The sequence below is a fragment of the Aptenodytes patagonicus genome, chromosome 1 (assembly GCF_965638725.1).
Source record: "Aptenodytes patagonicus chromosome 1, bAptPat1.pri.cur, whole genome shotgun sequence".
Lineage (NCBI taxonomy): Eukaryota > Metazoa > Chordata > Aves > Sphenisciformes > Spheniscidae > Aptenodytes > Aptenodytes patagonicus.
Window position 1 is genome coordinate 158,102,128 of NC_134949.1, and position 19,781 is coordinate 158,121,908.

Below are 19,781 nucleotides of genomic sequence, written 5' to 3' on the forward strand. Positions count from 1 at the left end.
CTTGCAGCCTTTCAGTACTTAAAGGGGGCTTATAAAAAAGATGGCGGCAAATTTTCTATTAGGGCCTGTTGCAATAGGACAAGGGGTAGTGGTTTTAAACTGAAAGAGGGTAGATTTAGGCTAGATATAAGGAAGAAATTTTTTACGCTGAGGGTGGTGAAGCACTGGCACAGGTTGCCCAGAGAGGTGGTGGATGCCCCATCCCTGGAAACATTCAAGGTCAGGTTGGACGGGGCTCTGAGCAACCTGATCTAGTTGAAGATGTCCCTGCCCACGGCAGGGGGGTTGGACTAGATGACCTTTAAAGGTCCCTTCCAACCCAAACTATTCTATGATTCTATGATTCTAAATCCTCTCAGCTATTGATTGGGACATTTCAATCAGCTTCTGCTCTGAAACGTCTGTGTGCAGCAGCCAGTCCTTTCACTGGGACCTCTGCACAGGATTATAAGCGTAAAATTTAGCCCTTAGGATCCAGTGACTGTTTTCTGCCTGAAAGGACAGATTCTCAGAGCATACCTAGGCTTTGTAAAGGCTATGGCCAGCACATGAGAGATGACTAAGTGTTTTCCTTGGTAGAGGCTGCCAGCCATTCAGCTTTGTTTCAGAGGAGATTATTTGTAAGATAAAACTCTATATTGTGTAGGAATTTTCTATACATCCACGCTGCTTCATCAAGATTAACTGGATTTAAGCGGTTTAACTGAAACCAGAATTTGACCTACAATGCCAGCAGTGTTGACAGTACCACTTATTAAAGAGCACAGTCTTGAAAGTTTCGGGTTTTGCAGAACATGAGGGACTTTGTGCTGGCACGGTTAAACAGCTGGCTGGTGTTACCCACCAATTCTCTGGGCAGCAATAGCTGCGAATTCACTGCTAGAAATCCAACCTGACCCTGAAAATCACGTTGTTTAATAGAAGTGCATGTAGTTTGAGAATACTTTGCTTTAAACGTGTTACTAGGAAAAAGAGATCTTTGAATGTGTAAATATTGATGGATACTGAGTGACGGGCTGAAGCGCTGTGAGATGTGCAGAAGGTGTGAAGCTATTTTAGCTGCGATTACGAAATCGGATGAGCTCAGCATGGGACGTTATTGTGGTTTAACCTGGCAGGCAGCTAACCACCACACAGCCCTTCGCTCACTCCTCCCCCCCACCAGTGGGATGAGGGAGAGAATTGGGGGAAAAAAAAAAGTAAAATTTGTGGGTTGAGATAAAGACAGTTTAATAGGACAGAAAAGGAAGGGGAAATAATAATAATAATAATAATAATAATAATAATAATAATAATAATAATAATAATAATAATAATAATAACGATGATAAAAGAATATACAAAGTAAGTGATACACAATGCAATTGCTCACCACCCACCGACCGATGCCCAGCCAGCCCCCGAGCAGCGGTCACCCCCTCCCAGCCAACTCCCCCCAGTTTATATACTGAGCATGACGTCGTATGGTATGGAATGTCCCTCTGGCCAGTTTGGGTCAGCTGTCCTGGCTGTGCCCCCTCCCAGCTTCTTGTGCACCTCCAGCCTTCTCAGTCCATAGAGCATGGGAAGCTGGAAAGTCCTTGACTAGTGTACGCACTACTTAGCAACAACTAAAACATCGGTGTGTTATCAACATTATTCTCCTCCTAAATCCAAAACACAGCACTGTACCAGCTACTAGGAAGAAAATTAACTCTATCCCAGCCGAAACCAGGACAGACGTACGTGCATTCAAGTTTTTAAACTTCCTAAGAGAAACGGTGTTGCCCTGTAAAACTGAGCTCTTATTCTGGTAAAGCAGAGGATCCCAAACATACCTATGTGACAAGCTGTGCAGCGGAAAGCCTGCTGTTTCTTTCTCAGTTGTGCTGCAGGCATCGACTGCATTTGCCAAGGGAAAGTTTGAAACATTTTTTAATCTTGGCGTGTACAAAGGTGGACCTTATAAGGTAAAATGCAAGTTGGGCCTGTTTGCCATATAAACTACAAAATAACCTTGGGAGATGCTGTTCTCTTTAAAGAGCAATTTGTATTCCATTCGCCCATAGCTGAAGAAGATTAAAAACATCCTTTGCTGTTCTGGGGTGATGAACATTGTTGTTTCTTCTTCTTTGGGGAGCAACACCAATGCGCTAGAATGATGCTGTACCTGCTCGCGTTCCTTCTGTCTCGTTCTGCTGAGCGTTTCCCTTGGTATCTTCTGGAAATGGCAGATAGGCTCCTAAGCTGTTTGGGCACTTCATCTCCATGTATAAAGACAACCTCTTGGGAACGCCTGTAGTGTTCCCAAGACCTCCTAGCACCTCAAAACAGTTTCGGAGAAGCGTTTCACCTCCTACTCCAGGTAGGAGCTGTGCATAGCTCAAGTGCATATTGCCGGCACGTGTCCTCAGGTGTCACAAGGACTGCAGCCCTCTGCAGCACCATCAGCCTGGATCAGGGCCTAACCATTATGTCCAAGTCCTTAGTTAAATAAAACAGTAGAGCTTTAGTTAAGAAGTTTTATTTTTATTGTGATTAATTACTACTTATATGGCACTATAAATAAGCATGACATTTTCCAGGGTATATAAAAGATTACATTCAGTTTTCATTCTTCATGGTGCTGTTTCTATCGTCAGGTTAACTACTTTTATTCTCAAAGTTGATTTTAAAGACCTTTAAAGAGGTTATACCTGCAAACTGTGATTTTTCAGGCTCTTACTGATGGTTCACACAGAGCTGACTAATAGCGCATTGTTGGGTTTTGTCTTTGCTACTTTGTGCAAAATTAGATTCTCTTTGATTAATTTTCCTATTATTAGCTTTCCGTGAAAGCAAATGCTGCAGTGTCACTGTTGTGATCTGTCAAGCCAGGTGACCGGGGGGCAACAGTTCTTCTGAATGGCTGTACGTAAGACAAACCATCTTACATGGAAGACAAACCACTTTTTAAGAGTTTTGCTGTGAGATATAATGGTGATTTATGATCTGACATCCTGAAAGTTCCTCTTGAGGACAGAAGCTGCTAAAAACTCTGCAGGTCACAGATCTTATGGCGGTATATGTTTGTTATACCTGCACTGGCTAAAGTCTGCCCCAGCCCCTTGTTTCTTCAGCTCATTGCATGTACAAGTGCTCTCTCTTGTTTCCTAGGGCTGACTAAGAAGAGACGTGTTTTAAGCACCACTATTGATTTAAGTGAAATGTGTTGCTCCTGAAAGATGTTAAACCGAGAGCGACTGTAGCGGGTTGGATGTCGAGGAGCAAGGGGGCAGTGCACAGCCCCTGCTGCCCTTCATGCCGTGGCCCCTACCGAGCCTGGTAGACAGTTGCCACCGCGACTGAGTTGCTTGTTGGGCTTACCATTGACTATTCTGAATGCCAGACTGCCTTCCACTTTTCCTTCCCAAAGGGATCCAAGCAGGCGTTTCACGCTCATGATTTAAGTTGCTCTCAGCTGATTTGAATGGGTGCTTTTGATGCCAAGATCCAAGGTGCTAGTAACAGGGAGCATCCCATCTCCTCCTCAGCAGTCCTGCTGATGGATGCTCCGCCACAGAACCCCTGTCCTCTCCAACACAGCTGCTGCGATTTCTGCAAAGCTGTTACGGATGGCAGGAAAACATATGCTGAAGTGCCGCCCAGCCTGCTTGTGGGGAGCTTCCTACTAGTCGGAAGGCATAAATGCAGTCCCATGCGTCGCCACTGAATCTTTGCTTGCGTAGACTGGGAGATTTGTGTGATGCTTCAGAGTAATGAGGCAAAAAATTAACAATATGTGTTTTAATTATTATTTATGCTCTATAGTAATGGTTTGTGTTTAATTATAGTTTACCACTGAGATGTGCATGCTTTTCATTTCTTTTGCCTTTCTGTGTCTTTTCTTCTTTATTGACTTTTGATTTGCTTTGGATGTTTACACTTGGTGGTACTTCATGAAGGAGATGATAAACTTGTATTCACTCATTCAGAGGAACAGACTCTTCAGATATATATTTGGAGGGTGGGGGATATGGAGATGTTAGAGCAATTTGAAGAACTGCAACAAGCAACATGCCAAAGTGTTTTGCTAAAATGACTTAAGTAAAAGTCTAAAATTAAAGTACTGTCCCTAGTAATGCTCTTATCAGGCTGTTCCAGCAGCGTGTTCTGAGGCTGTTTGGCTTCATCCATTCCTGCTTCACCTCTAGCTCTGATTATGAACAAGACCCACGAAGTGGAGGGAAGGAGGAGTTAAAACACTGTTGGGAAACCTTTTGCATTTCCCCTTCATCCCCCTGAAACAGGGGTCACATGAGGGTGCTGCCCAACAGGGCGTGCAGCGTCACACCTGCCTCTCGCGGGGGATCCCCGCGTGCAGGGGAAGCCCTTGCAGCAAAGAGGCTGAGGTTTCCCTTCTTTGCATGGCTTGAGCCGCACAAGGCAAGAGCGTGGGCAAGGGAAGTTACCCTTCAGCATTAACGTGGCTTTCACACGGCAGAAAAACAACCTGCTTTCCTGTGCTCTGCTGTTGCAGAGAGGAGTTGTACCTGGAGCCTCAAGAGGTTTCTTGGGTTTCAGGAACCTGAACACAAACTTGGTTTGAGCGAAGGGTTGGGTCATAGCATTTCTGTCTGGGTTTAGTAGCCGGAGGCCTTGCTCCTGTGTGTTTTATTTTTGAGTTCTTATATAATGCAATGTACTGATGATGTCAAGGAATGGCCTTGGACTTTGCTGCTGTGTGTTTCTGAGCCAGCAAATCTGGCCAGCCTCTCTGATGATTTTGCACGTGGGGCTTTGATGCTGTCTTGGGTGTACACCCTCCCTACTTGTGCACAGACACAGAAACTGAAGGCACACTCATCTTAGACATCCAGGCTCTGTTTGCTTTCTCAAGAAAAACTGGTTGCATGGGGAAGCTTTTATTTTCATTTCCCGAATAGTGTGACATAGGAAAAGCATGTTTTGTAGGCACCCACACTGTACTTCGGGCAAGCATCAGACCTTTTTTTAAGTAGTGAACTCCTAAGTAGTGAACTCCTTCATCAAGTATCGCATGCAGAAGCTGGCAGGCTTTGACCCATGTTGGAGCTTGCGTTGCTTTCGAGCGTATTGGGAAAATGTCTCTTTTCCGTAACTTTTGAAAACTTAAGACCTACTCTACCTGTGCAACTCACGGTCTACAAAGCTTTCTACTGGGAGAATTCATGGGAAACAAGCATGTTTGGGTTTTTTTCCCCTCCTTTTGTTCTTCAGCATACATAATGAAAAATTCTCCAGCGTTGCCACTTAATTGCTTCATGGCTGTTGTTTGTCAATTTGCCAGCAGGTTTCTGCTTAACTGCTGCCATTTGACATTGCTGAAACACAAATGCAGAATGATTGAGTTGCCAACATATCATTAAGTCTTCTGCAAGGGGGGGTTTCAGCATATTAACACTTCAGGCTTTTACGTCAGTATTGGTTGCTGAAATAGAAAAGAAACCTTTGGCAGTGTTCAGCATCGTGCCAACGTGCATTTACTGGCAGGAAAAAGAAGCTGGCCGTTGCCATTGATTGTGACTTCATCCCTTCCTTCCTTCCTTCTTTCCTTCCTTCCTTTCTTTCTTACATTCTTTATTTCTATACACACCCACACAGAGTTTTGAAATTTAACACACATCATAGCCGAATTCCAGTTAAGCTAACAATAAATCAACACGGCAAATCGATTTCTTGATACACTCAGATGCGGAGGCCATTTAATTTTGCAGACACCTGCATTATGCCCGACCAGACTTCATAGCAGCTGGGGAGGGGGGTGATGGCAGGCGTCCCTCAGAGCAGGAGCGCAGGTCAAGAGCTGACTCGGAGGTAGTGGGGTGGTGGTCTCCGCTGAGCTCCTTGCAGGGGAGCTAGGCTGCTCCCATGTCGGTCCCCGGATAGAGGGGTGGCCGTTGTAGATCCGGGCGCCATGGGGAAAGGAGCAGCATGATGCTGCTGGGGCCAGGCTGGGAAAGGGAGTTTCCCTCCTGGGACATAGCATTGCAGAAGACCCCGAGATGGGAGCGTGGCTGAGAAGGGGCTTCGGCTGAGGAGCAGGGGATGAAGTGGATGGGGAGGGGGTAGCGCTGTGGCTCGGTGGTGTCCACCGGCTGTTGCTGCAGTGGTGCCCAGGCGCAGGGGCGGCTGAGGGGTTGGCTCTGCTAAAGCAAGGAACAAGAAGAAGGTGTAAGTTGCTGGAGCAACATCTCTGTGCTTATCACTGCCCTCCACCAAAACCATTGCCTGCCTCTGCTTTTCTTTAGTCTGATCCCTTAAATGACACTTCGCAGCCTGTTTTAGATTAGAAGATTTTGTGAGAAGGACCACCTGGGCATGCTGAAGATGATGATGTCTGACTGCAATGCCATTGTGTGGAAGAAAGAGCTGAGGGGAAATAAGACAGGGCGTGGGGCAGAGATTTTGAACAGAAAATGGGAAGAGCGTGCTCCCCATCAGGGCTTCAGGGGTTTGCATATGAGTCAGAGGTCAGTCCTGGTTGATCCCCTTCCCTTTGAATTGGGGGAGTCACGAGAAGAAAAGAGGGGTCATTAGGCCAGAATTGCACTGCACGAAGATTTGGCAAAGAGGGAAATAATCATAGGAACATAGGAAGATTTCTAAGAATCGCCTAACTGTTGATGAGGAGTGACATTACAGCTAGCAAACAGCAGCAGTGATAATTTTTCTTCTATTTCTGAAATATGCTTAATGCTCCCTCCTTTCAGGTGTAGTTAAGAGGAGCTTTCTGAATCTGATTTTCTTCTCACTTACGGATTAACCAAAAGTAGGAAGAATAATGGGAAACTTCCCAAAATCTGCTTCTTAGGGACCAGGATTCTTTAATATAATCTGACCACTGAAAGTCCACTAAAAGCTGGACCTTTTGGCCAGAAAACATCAGCAAGTAAGCTTCAAGAGTTTATTTTGGGTGGGGTTTTTTTTGTAATTGTAATATTGAATTTCTTTCTTTGGTCGATTGGAGCAGACACTGAGAGCTTTAGAACAGGAAAAGTAGCTTTATTTGAAAAGGGTTAGAGGACTCTGTTATTTCTTTACCTCTGCCTGGGCCACAGTAAATGCAAGCTTTACCTGGGATGCTTAAATCAAAATGGGTACTTCTGGCCTTACGGAAAGGCTGGGAAATGTCTCAATTACGGCAATTTTTCAATAGGAGGGTGTCTTTTCCACTAAACAACATGTTCATTTTAAAAAATGCCTCTACAGATTTTTTAGTTGAAAAGTTGTGGCTCAGAATTAGAAAAGCTGTAGCTGGTAATTGAAACATTTTATTTTGAAGCACCTTCCCACTGGCAGTTGGAGTTTAAGTATGTTATGCGCAGATCTTCTCTGTGGAGGACAGTCCCCAGATGAGATGGTCCATAACTAAGCCCGTGAAAGAGAATAGGAACACAAGCACTTAAACTGCACATTCCCCGGGGTGCCACATTAGGGTCTCCAAATAAAACAATGCCAGATTTCAAATTAAAATTTTTGTCTTGCAGTTTGTTTTGCTTAAAAGTCTGCATTTTCATCAGGTTAAGGTATAAATGAATCATTTTCTAGCCACCTCAATTAATCAGTAATAGAAGTCCAGCATGTGTTTCATAAGAATTTCATTGATGATGTTTGAGACTGAATAAAATCCAGTTTCTTTTTCTGTAGCTCTGGGGGCTGTTCACTTTTAACACAGTAAAATGAGGCTTGGGAAGAGAAAGGGGTTAAAAAGTAAAGAAAGTGATCTGACCTTGAATTGCTACAAAGATCTTGGGAACAGGAAGGCCCCGTCTGGGGTAAGTGATACGGAGCGTGCTTGCCAGGCGTGTGCCTGGATCAGCAGTGGTTCAGTGCGCACCTGGCAGAAGTCTTACTCGGTGTTTGATAAATTGTCTTCTCCCAGCATGAGTTAAAGTAATGAATCTTTTATTTCTAAATTACTACAAGACTCCATAGTCTTTCAACTCAATATTTTTTTTCTAGTTTCAAATAAGTAATCCAATCTATGGCTTACCTAAGGAGTTTGATGGTATCATAGGCTTAATCTTTAAAATGCTGGGGAGGGGGGCAAAGCTTTGGTGTCGAGGGAAATAACCATCCTGGCACAGAGAATAATATCAGTAGGATGCTGCCACTGATTTGGCAGAGACTGTTTGATGCATACTTTGTTAGCTGGCTGTTGATTTTCTTTTCTGGTTTTACGCTTTTTTTGTTATGTTTGAAGGTGCTTCCAAAATACTGGTTTTTAACTAGGTACCTTCATTCAGGTACAGCAAAATCCAAAAGAGTGCAGAGAAAAAAGAGGAACCATAAATTGGTAATGAGAAAACCGAGAGCTGGGGGATACGTCTGAATGAAATTAAATCCCCATCCAGACAACACGGATAGTGCTCTGTAGAGCTGTGCCTGTTTGATTGCCTCCTTCACAGTGTGGTGTAGGCAAGAAGATCTGTTGCACGTGCTTTCCAAGACCTGCACAGCTACTAAAGCCCTTGCTAATAAAGTGAGTAAGTTAACGCCTGTGTGTGAAGGTGCACTCGGAAACTTACTTTTTGAACAGCGTGCTATCTGCCTGCCGCAGCAACCGTCTGGCGCCCAGAAGCAGCCGGAGGAGGCTGTGCTGGCAGGCAGCGCAGACAGCGGGCTGGTGCTTCTCCTCCGCTTGCCGAAAGATGCAGGTGTAAGAGCATAAAATGTGCCCTACCAGAGCAGGTCCATGTAATGCACCCGTCGGGATCGAAAAATGCCTCTGCTTGTTCCTTTAACAAATACTGTAAAAAGTCATCCTGGGATCTCATTTTCTGGCTGGGGTGGGGAAATGGAGTGTTCTGTCTGGCCACTCCTCCTTTTCCCTGCGGAAAGCATCCGAGTGATATTCTTATGCACAGGAATGTCATCCAGAAATACAGACGTAAGAAACACCCGGGGGAATACCAGGGTATTTTATATATACATATACATACCTTTACTTTTTCATTGGCCCTATAGGACACGCCATTGACAGCCAGTGTACAGGGCAGGGAACAGACTACTCGTAGGCATATATATGTGCGCAACAGAAAAACGTGTCATTTTTATAAACACATCTCTGAAAGAAAGACTCTTATGAAAGGTTGACTTTACAGGACCCCTTTAACATCCCCTGTGATACGTGCTGCTACATATTTGCACTGAGGCTTGCAAGCTGACTCTTAGCTCAAGCTAAACGAAATAAAACATGGCATAGGATAATACAGCGATGCACCTTTTCTCCCCCAGTATGGGTGAAAGAGCTATTGTAGGGCTAAGCCCTATAGGCAGCTGTGTCCAACACACTCCCAGCTCTGTGTGATTCAGCAAGGAGGGGAGCAAGTATTCAGGGAGGGCAAGGGCAAGGGCTGCATAAACCGATACTTCCACCAAAAAATTGTCCGTGCAGCCTGGGTGAGACAATCTTGCACTGGGCCAAAGTGAACTCTGGGAAGAATTCTTCACAATCAGGTAGTTTCCATCAAATAGGTTTCTCTTTTCTGTCACACCAAACTAATCACTTCTTAGGCTTTTTTGCTTGTGCTGTGGTTTTTTTTAAGTTTGTTTCTTTCTTTTAATGAGAGTGAAAGCCTCAGAGCTGTTTTTAGTTCTAAAAGAAAGATTTGAGGCATTCTGCCTATTCCGCTTTTCTGCAGGGACATTAATTCATAAGCAACAAAGAATATTACAACTGTTTACAGTAGCCCTCAGTGAGCAGCGTGAGACTTGGGGATTTTGAAAGAAGTAAGAGTATTTGCTTACAGAATCAAAAGCTAAACTAAAAGCTTCAAACTCAAAAATATTTGGAGTTGCTCAAACAAACACAATGAAAAATTTTCAACTTGCCAACTTTTAGAATCATGTGAATCTTCAAGCTTGTTTTGTTTTGTTTATCTTCTGAGCCTCAGAAACCAAAGCAACCCTGAAGGTCAAAATGTCTAATATTTGACTTTTAGACATGTCAAGTTTTACTTGTTTAAACACATCGTCCTGCTTACATAGGATATTTTGCAAATTAACAGACGCTGCTTGATGGCGTAAGAGGTACCGTGGGTTTCAGCTGAGCTTCAAGAGAACTGCACTGCCTCCTCTGATGTAACACACTTACCTTCTCAGTCTTACCATCACACGCATCCTAGCTTTCCTGTAAGATCCAGGACATAGCGTTATGTAGCAGTCACCTGCAGTCATTGGGGTAATTTGGTGACGGATCATCAGTTTGCTTCTAGCTGAAAGTGACTTTAAAAAGGAAATCGGTTCTGGCTCGAGTTTACTTAAAGGTGTTGCATATTTTGTTTCCTCAGAGTGTTTCTCAGCTTCCCTATGGCAAAGCCCTCTACACGTATGAGGGAAAAGAGCCCGGAGACCTCAAGTTTAACAAGGGGGACATCATCATACTGCGGCGGAAAGTGGACGAGAACTGGTACCACGGGGAGCTCAATGGGAACCATGGCTTCTTCCCTGCCAGCTACATCCAGTGTATCAAGCCCCTGCCGCAAGCTCCACCTCAGGGCAAAGCACTTTACGACTTTGAAATAAAGGATAAAGATCAAGACAAGGATTGCCTGACCTTCACCAAGGTAGGGGAATAGTTGTTTTTTTTTAAAAAAAAGTTTAGAAAGCTGCTTCTGTAGGGACCGATGGGGCACGTGGGGTGCTGGCAGCCAAGCCTGCAGCACGGTGGTGCTGGGACCGGTGGGACATCTGCCTGGCCTCCTCGGGCAACTCTGCCCAGGGACCCCCTGCACTCTGTTTGTTTCTTTCAACTGGTTTCTTGTGTGAGAAAATTAAAGCCCTGGAGCTCAGGCAGCCTAGTGGGGACAGGCTGACAGGGCTGAATTTCCTTTATTAAGTGGGGCGTCCCCTCATGTAACGTGCTGAAGGACATTGACTTCTCCCAACTTGTAAATCCTCCTCCCTGCGGAGGCAGAGCCTGCTCAGTGGCCCTGCAATGTCCTGCACACCAGCCGCGCTGCAGGACTGGGTGGGCATAAAACCTCCCCTCTGGGCAAGCCCCGTGTTAGCGTCTTTGGGAAGTTGCTCCTGTTTTGTCTAAAGGACAAGCCAGTGAGATAGCTCGTTCCATGAAAAGCAAGTTGGTATAAAGCCCGTGAAACTCAACAAGGAGAACTGGCTACACACTTTCTGAGAACATTTTTCTGTGTGAAAAGCATACATTTCATCTGCATTGAAATGTTCTGCAAGAACGACTCAATTTCAGAAGAAATCTAATGGAAATGTGTCTTTTAATGTTCCTGATTTAATCAGATGTTCCAGTGTTTTAAAATGTCATTCAGCTTCAAAATGTGTATTGCATCATACCATATACCAATTAGCAGTTGAAATACACTATCATCATGTATCACAGTATTTCCTATTTTAAGAACATAAAGACATTAAAAAGCAGACATTTAAAAAAAGGTCTTTGTTTTCTTAAAACCAAAATGTTTACTAAATTCCATTTGGAATGAGAGAAAACCAAGATATTGTAATTTCCTTTGGATTTAAAATGTCACGTTTTTCCCTTTCTACCCCACCTCCCCACCTGCTTTCTGTCTGCCCCTCCCCTCCCTAGCAATTTGTGTTGACCTGAGATGGGCTTCATGGATATCAAGAAACCCACAGTAAAATAAAGCGTATCCCCTAATGTTAATTTATGGCACTGAATGCCATGGAGAACCTGTTCATTGTCATTTTCTCTTTTATTTCAGCTGTCTGTGGTTGTTATAGTATCACATAAAGTAATAACAGTTATGCTGGAAATGAATATGAAATAGATGATAAAAATACCCTTCACCAGGATTTTACTGACCTCTTCTTTTGAGGCTACTTATTATAGCTGAATGAATTATTTGCAGCATATAATTTTCTCACTGAATGCAACATCTTTCTCACTCGTACGTTTCTCAGCAGAACGCAATTTCCTAGAATGTATGCTTTCTCATATTTATTTAACAAAAGATTTGTAAACACTTCTGCTCTATAGCAAGCGAAGTGTTTGACTGCAAACACTGCAAACCCTGCGACTTACCCAGCCTCCCTGGAGCTGTGAATCTGCAAGAAAGGGGGCTGCTTAGTGGGAAGTAGCAGCTATGCACCAACAGAAAGTTAGCCAGAAGTTACCTTTGAGATCCTATCACTAAGGCAGGCAGGCATTTGTTGTCTTTTTTGTTAGAGCAAGCCCTTTCCTAGACACTTGTATTTGATATATTTGGTGCCGTATATTAGTATACCTCCCTTACAATAACTGTCCTTGTATACTGATAGTTCTCATTTTCTTGGCTGTCCAATGTCATTCTCACACGGAGCATTTCTTTCTGCTGTGTAGCTCTACGCTCAATCCCTCAATTTTCCTTTTTTTCACCCCTCGTGTTACTGTCTGCATCCTTTTATCCCTGATGACTGTGTTTTCCCCAAGGGGGTTTGGTTTCACTTCTACTCCTATTTTCTTCTTTAGCTCCTTCCACTACATGCACTGTCACCTCGTAACTGTTTTTATGTCTTGCCTATTGTTCTCCCTGACAGTGAATAATCTTTTTTTCATCACGGGACTTTGCTGTCAGGTTTTCATCAGTTTTCTCAATGCTAATTTTAGCTGTCACCTGTGCTGATGAAGGTTCCTGTTTAGCCCAGATTTTAGATCATCTGCTGATGCAGTCAGTTCCTCTGCACCGAGTCATGAGCACTGCGTTGCTGTAGATGTGATTTCTCACTCGGAGCAATATTCATCATTTGAATGTCTCAGTTTGCATCTGAAGATGCTGGACCTGATCTCAATTTCATTTACGCTGTTTGCTCTTTCCTCAGGTAGAGGGGTTGCATCGGCATACCATTTATACAAACTAGTATAACCTATTTGTGTCCCGCAACTCATTTAACGCTACCAGACACTTGTAATTGGATTTTACTTATGAACATAAAGAATAGTTTTCCTCTGAAGAGAAACTACAAGAAGAGAGCTCAAACATAGGGATCTTCTGTATCATTATGTTTTGTTGCTCTTTTGCTGGACTTTGCTTTTTCCCCTCCCCTTTGTTATGATGCAGTCAGAATATCTGTCCCTGCAGTAAAAGAAAACAAAGGAAGGATATTTGGGTTTTCCTCTTAGTAGGTTTTTTTTCAAAATTAAAATGTCCTGTTGTTCCAGAGGTGGATTGCAAGGAAATTAAGTCTGCTTTACACTGATCTTCATGAACACTGCTGCAGACGGCTTCTGTCATTTACCCATTTTCATCTCCTGTAGACACAACACTCTCCAGATAAAAAGCCAAAGATAAAGCAAATATAATAATTTTGTACGTGTAAGTATAAAACTGGAAGGGACAGAGAAACCTCTGTCTTGAGTATCCAGCGCAACAAACAAAGCTCCAACCTGTCATTCTCTTACACCATGCAGACTGCTCCCCCTAACTCCTCCTCCCAAAGTAGCCGTATGTACAGGCATAGGGGCCCACCACTGTTCCTTCCTCTGCAGCGGCTACAAGAAGACAAAACATCCCAGATCTGTGACTTAACATATTTTTGCCCAGTGTTTGGCAGTGGTCAGCCAAATCAATCAGTTAGCGGTTGTTTTGCTCTCTGTAACGATGGGTTCCAGCCTTGTATCAGCTTTGTACCAGTTTAACTCCAGCAGCTTCAGAAGTGTTACTCCTGATGTTCACTAGCGTGGTTGCAATCAGCGTGTGGTCTCATTGTATGCCCTTGGGATATACTCATTTAACTCAGCTTTCTAATGTCTCCTTATGTGATACCCCAGTATGAGCCTGGGGTCCTGCTGTCTCTGTTTTAAAAAATAACCCATCCTCCCTTGGGCTACGCGCTCTCTGGTACAAGCCATGCGCAAGGGGACTCTGCTCTTAGCTATAGCTGTGCAAATCTGGAGTAATTGCATTATTGTCTGTTTGTGTAGTTACTCCAGCCTTAGACTGAGTCCAAATTCAGCCCACAGTTTTGTTTTGGTGTTGGACCACCCTTTGCATGCATGAGTTCACGTGGCCCCTTCAAGGCTGAGTCCCAGTTGTAGATGACTGTCAAACCTGTCAACGTAGTATCAACTGTTTCCCGTGCTTTATTGCTCATCACGTTTTTAATAACATCAACTATTTCCTTCATTTTCCAACACTTTAATTCCCAGCCCACAGCAGCGTTTAACCAGTGTTGAGCCAATCTTGGAGCCATCACATCCAACACTGGTTCCTGGCTGCAGCGCAGCATCCCAGCCCCTTAGCACTCAATTCCAGCAGCATTTGCTGTGCACAGAGGGACCGTCCAGGCGGTAGTCGGCGATTGGGATTCTCGCACCAGCTGGCAAGTGTTGTCGGCAGGCACACCAAGCACCGCGTGGTGCCATCCTGCCATCGCTGAGATATCCCCAGTGCTCTAGATGGAGTTGTTATCTCTGCAGAATAGCAGGCACATCTGCTTTGTATTGCTTCATTAATGGCCGTTAATGACTAGAGTAAAAATCAGGCTGTGAATCATGACTGTTATTGGACACAATTTTGTTCTGTTTTCTCAGCTAAAGGGTTCATTTCTCCATCAGTCAGATTGCTTTTTAAGTGAAGTATCTTTGACTTCCGTTCTGATAATAGTTATAAACTGCAACTGCAGGTCCCACGTGCCTGTCGCAAGGCTGCCCGGCCCTGATGAATAGAAAGAGACTTGAGCAAGTAGGAGAGAGCAAATAATTAGAGACTTTAGCAACAGGCATAAAAAGAGCATAAGGTATCTTTCTCAAACTACAGTGGATACCATTGGCTTTTGAAATGAGATTTGAGGCTTGGATTCCTTTATGCTGCCTGGAAATCAATTTAGTACATGTGAAATAGTGAAGTTCAGAAAGTTGAAGTGGTATGCCAAGAGATCTGTGGCTCTTTACTATTCATGATCCTTTTGGGAACCTTTCTAGGAATTTGTAAGTAGCACGGCTATCCAGCTAATTTAAGGTACTATAATGGTTCTTGTTGAAGCTTTCACCAGCCCAGGGTATAGAATGATGTTGTGGGCTGCAAATTCAAAGAAACTTTCTATTAATAAAGAATTTCAAAAGGTGTTTGGGGATTTGCTGTAATTCCTGGAGATTTTCAACACGCTTCTGAAAACGAATTCTGTAATGGAAAGCATTCTCAAGGATTTGCACTTTGCTCTCCCACAAAGATACACATTTTGAATGTCAGCGTATCTCGGGAAGTGCAGCTATCTGATTTTCTCCTCTATGACCACATTCAGCAGCCAGAGTTGGCAGAGCCAAACTAAGATCGGTGTATGGAAATGCTTCCAGATTTCATAGGTCTGTAGAAAGTAAAGTTAGAAGGGATCTTCAAAGGTCACTTGTTCCCTGCCCCATCCTCGAGCAGGATCAACGCAGGATCAATCTTTCCTGCCAGGTGCCTGTCCAGCCTGCTGCAGGTCTGGAGATTGCACGGTGCCTCTAACAAAAACTAGTCGAGTGCTTCTGGGGTTTTACAGTTAAAAAGTTTTTTTCTTAACTTCTTATCTTATTTGTGTGTGTATATATATATGCGAATATATATACACACACATACACTTATACACGCATACACATACATATGCACATACACACATAAGATTATATATGTATACATAAACATATAGTGAAAGTGTAGACCCATCACACTTTGGGTTTTTAAAAAGTCTTTTAAGAAAATAGCTGAACAAATACAGAAAGTAGAAACACACCTAGCAGGTTCTTGAAGCAATGCAGTCTTTTATTTTCCTCATTTACCCCCTTTACCTAGATTCTAAATTTATGATAATCGGTCTTTTGTAAGAGCATGTGGAAACTTTGCAGAGACATATTACTGTCAGCTCTTTACACAGATCAAAAATGGTCCGTCCAGACAGGGCTTTGGAAGGGAATGCTATCTGTTTCTTCAGGAAATTAAATGCACAAATTCTTTTTGCATCCTTCCAGCTGTAATAAATAGCTGAAGGACTCAGTCTGTGGCTGTTTCTCTGAGCTTTCCCTTAATGGATCATTCAGATGAATAATTCAAAGGAAGCATTTAAACTATTTCGAAGTGCACGTGTTCAAAATGCACATGTTCAAAAACTGCAAAGTACATCACGTCACCGTTCTTATCATTTTCTATCAATCAACTTAAATCCGCAGTCTGAACATCCTGGACCAGGAATTTGTGGGCTTTTTTCTATGTGAGAAGTATCTGCAAAAAACCCAACTCCCCTCGCCTGACCAGTTAACATGGATAGCTTGCTACGTGGAGGGTGATAGACCATATGTAGCTCTTATTTTCCTAGAGTGAGTGATGAAAATAAAGTGAGAATGGCAGGGAACTCTGTCTCAGCTCTCTGGAGGAAGATGTTTTCTTCTTTTTTATAAATTTCTGTACAGGAACGGAGGCAGATTGGGTGCCATGAGAGAATGAAAACTTCACTTTGCAGCTTCTTTCAGCCCACTCCTTTCCTCTGGCCATAGGAGATCTGAGCATCCAGGCGGTGCCCTGCAGAGAGGGCTGCCTTCCGCAGCCTTTGTAGCAAGCAGTGCTGGCCCAAGGCCGGGTTTAGTATGACAGCCCCAGCAGACAGACGTGGTAGCAGAAATCCATTGACAAGCTGAGCAGCTCAAACTGGGAAAAGTCAGGGTTTGGTTCTAGTCACCTGAGCTTTTTATGTTCTAGGTTTTAACTCCATCAAGAGAAACTTTGAGCAGTATGAATCTTATTTGCACTTTGCTTAATCTCCTGTTTTATGTTCACAAAAAAGTTCATCATCAGCTGAAATTTTTGTAAGATCCCTTAGATTAAATATAATATTAAAATGCCATTGGTTTTAGAAAACGAACTTGTATCTAAACTGAAGCTGATCCAACAGTTGAATGCAACTTGGTTTTTATTATGTTATCCTGGGCTTTTTACTTGCTTTGCACTTTTACCTCCTAATATTTTTTTTTAAAAGGAAAACTGACATTCAGTGCATCAGCAGTGTAGGCTAGTTGCTGAGCACCTCGTGCTGTACCTTACGCTTCTTGCTGGAAGTGTTTCCAGGACTACCCGTGCTCTACTGGTGCTTCCCTTTGAGTTATCCTCTGGAGCAGCCAAGCACCGCAGTGGGTTCTCGGATGCACAGGGGCAGCCTCATGCTGGAGAGTTTTTGCCTTTGGGTTAGAGGTGACCTCCTGGGTCAAACGTTCTCCCTGTCCCTGCAATGAAGCCAGGAGTTACCTGTTCCCACCCGCTGTGCCCAGGCCCTTGGAGCTGCTGCTGGCAGCTGGCATGAGCTGCACCGGTCTGCAGGGTGCTTCAGTGCACTTTGGATGGGATGCCTGGGGTGGGATGCTGGGCCAGGGATGCTGCTGGCCCAGGGTTCAGGGAACATTTTTACCTGGCTTATGGCCCTCCTCTGTGTACTCTCTCCCTAAGCTGTCGTGTGGACAACTAAAAACTGGCATCTTTCTGCTGAAAAAATCTGATTATGTATTTTGTGTATCTCTGATTTTAGGATGAAATTTTGACCGTCATCAGGAGGGTAGATGACAACTGGGCAGAAGGAATGCTGGGTGACAAGATTGGCATTTTCCCTATCCTCTATGTTGAGGTAAGTTCATAACGGGGGGGAGGGGGCACTGGTCTTGACGTCTTGTGGGGTTTTTTGTGCCCACAAGGGCAGGATAATCTTGAAAATTCTTAAATGAGAAGGACAAATTATAACTGATAAGGGAATTTTTTGGTTGCTGTCCCCTAAGACACTGTGAGGATACGCTTGATTCAATTTAAAGTGGCCAGCAAAATGTACGCCCTGAACACTTGAAGTTGAAGGCTTCCCGTGTAGCATTTCTGGTGTAATCTCCACAATACATAGGGAAAACAGGGGAGGATGATTGCAGGTGGGGATCTTGCACACACCAGAGGAGAGGCGGGCGCTGCTGGCAGGTGGGGAGCAGCAGTGCAGACTCAGCCATGCCCTGAAAGCACAGACTTTTGGAGGGGTGCTGCGGGTGTCCCCTGTCCCAGTAGGAGCTCGGGCAGCTCCACCCATGTGCCCGAGGTCCCTCATTCACTGTGTGACAGACCCGTCCTTGTCCTGAGCATGTTCCTGCGGTCATTTCCACAAGAGGCTTATTTCAGAGTAAATGCCGAGACTTCACGTCCTCCGAGCAGACCCGTTGTGCCACCTCTTCCCACTGCTGCGCCCTCCTGCTGGTGCCTGTCCAGCTGGATGCCGCTTGGGAGAAGAGCTGCAGCAAGCAATGGTGGCCTGTGGTGTCCCCGCTGGAGACGGCACTGTTCTCCGAGTGCCAAGTAATGCCTTCGGGGAGCTTTCCTCCTTCACTGGGTGAAGGAGGGGTGCAAAGAATGGCTTGGCACCACGCATGTATGTATTTTTTTGAGGTGCTGCCACTCTGCACCCGGTACTGGGAGCAGTATCGCCCAGACTCTGCTCCCAGGCGTAGGCTGGTGCTGCTCTCCAGAGTGAAGTGTCTCTTGTGCCCGCAGCGGAACCTGCCCTACCGTGTGTGGCTCTGATGCCTGCCTCCGAAATTACTTCTCCAGATTTCTTAGTTAATGATTTGAGACAAAATAGAGATAATTAGTGCCTGACTACCTAATTATTAGCTCTGACAATGACCAATTTGGAATAAACCATCATTAATATACATTGCGTTCCCACAGTTGACAAGAACAATAATATTAAAACCAGAATGTGTAGGAGCCGTTATTGGGAAACCAGCTGCCTTGCATAAGTTAATGACTAGTTTTCCTCTCTTCTGAATGCATAAGACATTTTCAGTTTGTTGTGATTAAATGAGAAAGCTGGGTTTCTCCCAGATTGCATCCCTTTTCCCTTCTCTTTCTTGTCCCGGGGGAGTGCGATGTTACTGTCCTGAACTTTGCTGCAGAAAGAATGAATTGGGGACCTCTGTGCAGCCAGCCACGGTTGCACCACACCACCTTTCCCCAGCTCTAATTTTGCTTGCAGGCTGTAAGAGCTTGCACTGCCTACGCACCGTAGAGCGTCCTGATCCATCTCCCACCTCTATGTATCTGTTCTCCTTAATTACTGCTCTCATAGGGTGAAGGGCTCAAAGCCTCAGAGGAACAGCCCATTGGGAACACAGGCAATATTGTCTCACTGAAGTTCTCCAAGCACTAGCACCTCCTGGGTGGCCACGGAGGAGCAGGAGGTAGCGCTGTGGAGAGTCAGACCAGCAACGCTGGAAGTTTCTGAAGAGATGCAAACAGCCAGGCAGCCAACACCAGGGGAGAAGAACGCACATAGGAATGTGTGTGTGCATATACATTCATACACAGACACACACGTATATAAAATAAATACAACTATATACGCTTATGCATATATCTGTATATATATGCACACACATATTTTATCTGTATAAATTTGAAATCTGGAGGCTTGAAAGGCCTTTTCAAATGAGACAGTTGGGTGACATGGGCTTAATACTTGTGCCGTGGTTTGTAAAGCCAAAGGGAAATGATCCTCCAGACAGAAACATCAGCCACCTATTTCATTCACGTCCTGGTGGATGGAGGCATTGTTCTGCATATGAGATGAGCTTATGCAACTATTGGAGTTATACAATTACGTCGCTGTTGCCAGCTTCAGATGTTACTTTACATTAAAAATTAAGAGGAATCAGCAGGCCAAATCCCAAAGATGTTTTGAAAATCTCAATGCCAATGTTTATAAAATAAATCCATTAAACAAGTAGTACTTGAATCTAAAAACACTCCTTGAGTCTGTCCAAGTCCATTAAGTGGTTTTCAAAATCTTGGCAAAACGTGCAGAATAAGCAA

The 19,781-nt window shown here is 44.2% G+C and overlaps 1 protein-coding gene across 1 annotated transcript in view; it reads left to right on the plus strand.

The window, feature by feature from the left end:
• Nucleotides 1-19,781, plus strand: part of SH3RF3 (SH3 domain containing ring finger 3) — a 254,265-nt gene that overhangs the window by 150,868 nt on the left and 83,616 nt on the right. Inside the window, exons 2-3 of the mRNA XM_076360288.1 lie at nt 10,293-10,568; nt 17,467-17,562. Coding sequence (XP_076216403.1) covers nt 10,293-10,568; nt 17,467-17,562 — 372 coding nt within the window. The remainder of the gene's footprint in view (nt 1-10,292; nt 10,569-17,466; nt 17,563-19,781) is intronic.